The sequence below is a fragment of the Semicossyphus pulcher genome, unplaced genomic scaffold (genome assembly GCF_022749685.1).
Source record: "Semicossyphus pulcher isolate SPU_LCO1_2020_fin unplaced genomic scaffold, fSemPul1.0.p SCAF_8, whole genome shotgun sequence".
Classification (NCBI taxonomy): domain Eukaryota; kingdom Metazoa; phylum Chordata; class Actinopteri; order Labriformes; family Labridae; genus Semicossyphus; species Semicossyphus pulcher.
Window position 1 is genome coordinate 14,038,251 of NW_027211759.1, and position 6,920 is coordinate 14,045,170.

Below are 6,920 nucleotides of genomic sequence, written 5' to 3' on the forward strand. Positions count from 1 at the left end.
AAAATCTGTTTGTCTTCGATGCTCTTTAGCACACAAAGCACGTCTGACTGCAAGGCGTGCTTTGGCTAACGTAAGCTTAGCTTGTTTGAAGGTGCTCCGCTTAGAAACAAGCTAGGCTAACATTATCAGCTTTCGGTTTTATCAGCAAATGTCTCCTTCTTCAAAACAAACAGAAATAGTGATTAATACCAGTAAAAAACAAAAACAAAGAACTTTTACGTCAAATATCAGTATCTCTGACGTTCTTGATAAGACACAGGAAGTCAGGAGAGGCTGTGAATCGAGCTGCGGCTAACATTAGCTCGGCTCGTTTCTAGTAAGTTAGCTTAAAAATAAGAGGTTCTCTAGGCTAACGCTGGATGTCTGATGAGGGGGCCGTTACCACACTTTCGTCAACAATGTTCTCATCTTAGGAGGATAACAGTAGTTGACTTTCACTGTCTCTTTTGTGCATCGCAATCTCCTTTTATCGCTAAGCCAACTGGTAGCCTTCAAATGTGTAAGGTTTTCCACCTTCCACTGAGTGTAGAACAGGGTGAATATGAGCAGAAGCCTCTTGCAAATGAGGCCTCTCGCGTAAGAAAAAATGATGGACAAGCATGAAGTTTGTGGGGGTGGGGGTTAAGGTGTTGACCATCGGTTTTATGCACATGATGGACAGTCTGAATCCATTAAACGAGCAGTGGCAGAGTTGAATCTACAGCAGCCTTCTGTTCTGATGCTTCGATCACAGGAAGCGGCTCCATGTCGGAAACACTTCCAGGAGCAGCAGAGGCAGCAATTACAATAAATCTCAGTTCCTCCTCCGATTATATCTGCCCGGCCGAGGAGGGAAACCATTAACGCTCACCACCGGCTGCTTCTCGGTGCACATGTTAATTTGACAGAAAACACAATTGTGTCACCAGCCACGTGGAACATGTTTTCTCATGCCTAACCAGCCGGGGTGGTCATGGCTGTTACACCCCGTGACGCGCCTCTCGTGTTGAGCGGTAATTGGACGAAATCTGGCGTCTATATTTCAGTCATATGGGGGGAAAACTCCCTCATAAGTTGGAGGTTAGAGGCAGATAAGTGCCGTGTTTTTGCAGACTTAGTCATTGTGATGTGTTTGTAATCCGAGGCTGAGTGAGGAAGGATTGAGTAGTAGTCCGTCTGTGGGGCAGGTGCAGTGTGGCTCCTGGGGGACTGTAATGGGATGAGGCCCAGCCCGAATGAGTGTTTGATGACGGGGTTGCACTCCTCCCATGGGACTCTGCCTGCATGCAATTATCCTCCTGATCCCTTCTCTCTCTTCTAGTCTGCAGCTCAGATTGTATGACAGGATCTCTGCAGAATGCTGCCCGAAAATATCCTTTAATTTACAGTCTAAAATTCATCTCCTCATATGCTAAAAGAAGAAGTAATTATAACCCAAAATTTCAAAGCGGTATTGGAGTAATTACTGTTTTATGACACCCTCCAGCATGACATTACTCTACCTCCGGGCAATTGAATTTACAAGCGCCCCCTTCTCCTCCCTTGCTAATTGCTTTATTAATGGAGAGCTTGGCACCCCAAATCAGTCTGTCTCACCCGTAATAACATTATACATCTCTGATCTACACCTACAGCTACATACAAACTCAAACATTTTTTAGACTGCCATGTTTCAAGATTTCTGAATCTTCCCTACAAGATATTTAAAAAATCTCTCATTTTTACGATAAGCTTCTGCTCCTTTTTGTGATATGCAAATGGCGTCCACTCTTAAACATCCATCTTGTTCAGCTCCCAAAAGCAACAAGAAGTATGTGCTTTCATTGTTTTCATCCGTGCCACTGAATCATTTATGAGAACTAAACTAGACATATTCCACCCACAGTAATGAGGCAACAGCTTTGGCAAACAGGGGGCTACATTCAGACCTACATTTGGAGTGAAAACTACATCTTCCACAATCACAGGAAAGAGGAAGGAGATTTTCTACATCCAATTGTTTTTCCTGCACGGACCTTTTTTCCTGCAGTTGCATGTGAGGTAATCTATCACAGGTCCTTACAGCTCCCCTCCCCCATATCACATTACACTGACAGCTTCATACCCTCCTCTCCACGGCGGGCTCATATCGTGCTCGTATCTCACACACAGACAAAGGATGAGGGGCTGATAAGATTTTACACGATATAGTCGATGCTGGCAGGGCTTTGCTTGGAAAATCTGGATGAAATGATGACAGAATTTGCAGATAATGAAGGAAAAATTTGAGTTTGACCTTTAGCACATGAAGATTATTCCATTACCATAAAATAGCTACAACTTTCTTTCTTTTATGGCGCATATCGTCTTCATAGTCGACTACTTAAATCGGCCTGTTACATCAGAAAATGGCCCAAAACAAAAACATACTAATTCTAAATCTATTAATATTAAATGACTATCGAAATAGTTGAAAGTAGCCGTTTTTGTGTGTACAGCAGGTACTGGCTTTTTTCGACACCCTCCCTCTCCTCATGTGCCAAAATACAGCAGTGTTTCTGCAACCACAGCGCCTCACTTGAGCATCTGACGGTGCAGTTTTCATGGGAAGTCCTGGAGAGGACGATGTGAATTTCTTTTATCTCGTTCTTCAAAAGCTGCAGGAACATTTTAACTGACTCAGTGGAATAATTACACTTGTCATAATGAAAAAGCCTCCATCTTTCCCTCGCAGCTTCTCTGCCAACAAACCAAATTAAAGCGTCAGCCCCTCTCCCTCAGTGCATGCCTGATGAAGGCTGCCGCTGATCATCAGCGTCCTCCGAGTGGGACACAGGTGTGACGAGGGGCCCCTCCTGCCTCTGTGATCCGTCAGAGGCCAGACGAGGGCCAGGCTGGAGCGGCTTAGGCGCGTGCCGAGGGAGGGCTCTACCCCCCCGTCCCTCCGCCCCTCAGAGGACTCCCTATTCACACCGCCAGATGGGGGCTGGATCTGAGTTTTAATGAATGCTATCCTTCTCGACCCCTTTAGAAGCTGCAGAACAACAGTCGCCCTCAGCACGGCTCTCTGCAGTTTGTCACCCCACGCCGATGCACAACAATAACACACTGGAAAGAATAAAAAAACAAGAGAGGAGGAAATACAACAAGAAAAACAAGTACATTTCCACACTTGGAGGGGCGAAAAATACAATATGTTCCCACAAATCTAAATTTTTACTGTCAAGAGATTAAATTAAAAACACATCTCCAAGCGAACATCACAAATTAAAGTGGGCTGGTGGCTGAAATTAAGAGGCTGAGTCCTCCTGCTGTTTGAAATGATACCATAACACAACCCTGTAATTTCACCTTGCAGGTTCAGAGCAGAGGGTATTATTTCCATTTATCTAAATAACTGGTTGGTAAATAGCTGAGGGGTGGTCCTAATAGTGATTTTAGCGTAAAATTACACTGCTCCCTTTTAAAGGAAACTGAAATAGTTTGGCATAATAAGATTAAAAATAATGTGCCGTCCTTTTTAGTATCACTGTACAGATAGATCCAGGCACAGGACTAAGCTGCGGTCTGTTGCTTTTCTTGTATGCTTTCGTTTGGAGTCAGACAGTCACACATCTGAATCATCACCACTCGCTGCCAGTTACGTGTAAGGCTGTGAGGAAGAGTGAGAAACAAGAAATCTATAAATGAAAAAAAATCCGTCAGTGTTCACTCCCAGAGGCTAAATAATAATGTGCTGCTTGGTAACATGTAGAGGATGAAAACGCTCATTATCGAGCTGAACAAAAAACAGAAATGTCTCCATGTGTGTCCATACTATTACATTTCTGATTCACTAACTTCTTTAATGTGATCCACCTTTACAAAAAATGACTCATTTGCAGCACGGAGCAGGTGAGATCCCCTCAATCAGTGCTGGTTTCCATCCAGCGTGATGCATATGTTCCTCACTGGTTGGATATAAATTGGTTGTGTACATGCTGCCCTTTACTCAGTGACCCGCGTCTGTCTCTACGTGAATTGCTTTCACGGCGTGTTAAACGAGCCGTGGCCGTGTTGGTGTTCCCCTGCACTCGGTGGACGGGTCTCTAATCCGCTGTCTGCCAGAGTTATGTCACACACCAGCTATTGTGCTGGGTTTGATTGAAGACGCCTGATCTGACTAACTGATCCCTGAGCCGCGGAGGTGCTCAGACACACGGGCGAGCTCTGAGATGTGTGAATTGGCAGTCGAGTCACATGACTGGCACTGAGCCAATGAAAATTTTTAGCTTCAGACCGAGCACAGCTTTGTGGCAAAAAGGCAATACTGACAGATGGTGTGCGAGAAATGATTTTAGGTGTGAACAGTAAGAAAATTGGATCAGACAATGATTTTTGCTTCCTTTGCTTCACAGCCTCTTGTCCTTTTAAAACAATGAATAATCAAATCATTCTCATTCTGCAGGTCTGCTCAATTTGGGAAATAATGTTTTCAGGATTAATCAACATCAACACAATGGTTTTAAAACAGCACATCTATAATTATTAGGTAGTGAGTTGGAATTTATGGTGCTGAATGAAGCCTTAACTCTCCAGAGACCCATTTATAAAGTGTAAACTATTTAGTGCCCAACAATTACTTTCCCTTTAATTCAGTCAGGCCACGTGCTGCTGCTGATTACAAGGCAGCACGTGACGCCACCATCTGTCCAAACCCTGTGACAATTTTTACAACTATTCAATTGAATCAATACCTTCTATTATAACAAGGTGCATGGAGAGGATTATATACAAGTATCTACTGTGAAAGAACCAGGCTAGTGTAATGCTTTCCAGGAATGTCTCCCATAATTATACATTTCTTATCTTTGTATCCTGTAAATTTATCTGGTATGTTTTGTGTCTTATTCCGTTTCGGTGTACAATCACATATATTAGAGAACTTCAAAAAAATGAAATAAACTGAGAACAACATTCAGGTGTTTTGTGCTGTATGTGTTGATTTTGCACTGACCCTAAGGCTGATTTTCAATACAAATTATACCTGTGTTTTGGTAGTGACAACAAAATGTTGATTGTGTGTGCTGCTCCAGAACTCTGCCTAAATATATAAAGACTACAACTGGTAAAATTTTTTAAAAGGTTTGAACCTGATCTGAACAAGCATTATCAGTCATTAAAGCTTCCAATAATTGGATCTATGGACACATTATGTTGGAATCATAAAAGTATAGAGGTTTAATGGTCAGATCTCTGCATCAAGACATACACAAACAAAAATGTGGCTGTATTTCTGCCATCTGTAACAGACTGACAGTCAGCTGTTTAATGCTGACAGGAGGTCTCCCCAAACACTGAGACCTTTGACATCAAAGTCCCCATCAGAAATTTTCAAAGCATTTAGCTCTTTTTCCACATCCTCCTTCAGAGAGGGGCAGGCTGCAAACAAGGCCAGAAAGTGCTCAGTCAGTCTTTGGAAGGACACAGATACATGGTTTGTGCTGGTTTGAACCCATTCACCTTCATTTATGTCGTACTCCATGTCAGAGGCCCACTGCGTCAGCACTTCACAGTATGCATCTCTAAATTTCAAGTGTTCCTTTGCTAGGTCCATTAGAACAGTAGCAGGTAGTGCAGAACACGTGTGCCGCAGCAGTCTGTCTTTTTTCTGCATCCAGTTCAAGAGACAATCCTGTGAAGCAGCTTGTGCAGCTGAGTTTTTTGTTGTCAGCAGAGCAGCAGCGATGACCAGACAGAAGTGTTCTGCTTCTCCTTCACATCCCTGGAGGACAAAGTCTAAAAAGTGCTCTGTCCGACAGGCTTCACCGCCTTGGCTCAGCAGAGCACCCAGCCTCTCCATCAGCATCACCCCTTGCACCTCAGCATCAGCACCAACAGCTGACAGGTCTGTGAGAGGACTCAGGAATTTACAAGCCGATCTGGACACAATGATTTGGCTGCAGAAGCCCGTAATATCCTGATACTGACTCAGTTTGTTGTTTACAGGAGTCACAGTGTCAAAGAGTATCTTAATGATGGAGCCCGGCAGATCGGGATTGTTCAACAGCCCAACAAGCAACAGGTGCTGACACCGGGAGAGGTCCGAGAAGGAGACTTCTGTGTATGCAGGAAAAGCAGCTGCTAAACTTTGATTTGTGAGCTGCAGCTGCTTCTCCATAATCCTCCTTATCGCGGGGTTGCTGTGAAACCTAGAAAAAAGGTTTTCGCAATACCGAGCCCAGTGAAAAGCTCGGGTCAGAGTTTGTTTATCCCACTGCTGGACAACACCGCTCTGCGCAGCCACGGCTAGCAGCTCCGCCGTGTCCGCCAAGTTCTTCAGCACCGCCTCCATGTGGCGCTCTCTGCGTTCACAGCTCAGCCTGTGAGAACCGCTGGTCACTCACTGCGGAGCAGAGACTCAACTTAAACATTCTCCTGGACTGCCCTCTAATTAAAACTGCTCAAACGTTACCGAGCTAGCAACAAGTTAGCAGGTTAGCTACAAGTTAGCTAGATGCAAACGAACTGTTAAACAGTACTTCCGGTGGCGCGTTTCAAAACAAAGTATTTTAAGAAGTAAATACCAGATAGCGTTACGTATATAAGTGAATATGTCACATTTGTATATGTGTATTTAGTGGAAAAAAACATAGTTGCGTTTGTACTCACTTCTCCATTTCTCTTATCCGACTGCTTGTTTGTGCCGCTCTCTTCACGACGCATGCGCCATTGGGTGCAAGATTAACCCAAATTTATATTCCTTCAAAATAAAAGCCACCGAGTAATTTCTTGCGATAAAAGTTGCATCATTAAGGTACGAAGCGAAACTTATTCCATACTGACACGTTTTGATTTTCATCAAAATCCATGTAATTTTTAGGATTTGAGAAAAATAACTTTCTTTTATGCATTTCTAACAACAGAACTATCCACGATTCATGTATTTGTGAATGTGTCTGCTGCTTCTCAGTGTGTCATGA

At 43.6% G+C, this 6,920-nt stretch overlaps 1 protein-coding gene across 1 annotated transcript; it reads right to left on the reverse strand.

The window, feature by feature from the left end:
- Nucleotides 1-5,190: 5,190 nt before the first annotated feature.
- fancf (FA complementation group F) lies at nt 5,191-6,661 on the reverse strand. The gene is made up of 2 exons (XM_069687270.1): nt 6,610-6,661; nt 5,191-6,343 (listed from the first exon to the last, which is right to left on the reverse strand). Exon 2 carries the CDS (start codon nt 6,290-6,292, stop codon nt 5,258-5,260), a length of 1,035 nt encoding a protein of 344 aa, XP_069543371.1. The 5' UTR covers nt 6,293-6,343; nt 6,610-6,661; the 3' UTR covers nt 5,191-5,257.
- Nucleotides 6,662-6,920: the final 259 nt, after the last annotated feature.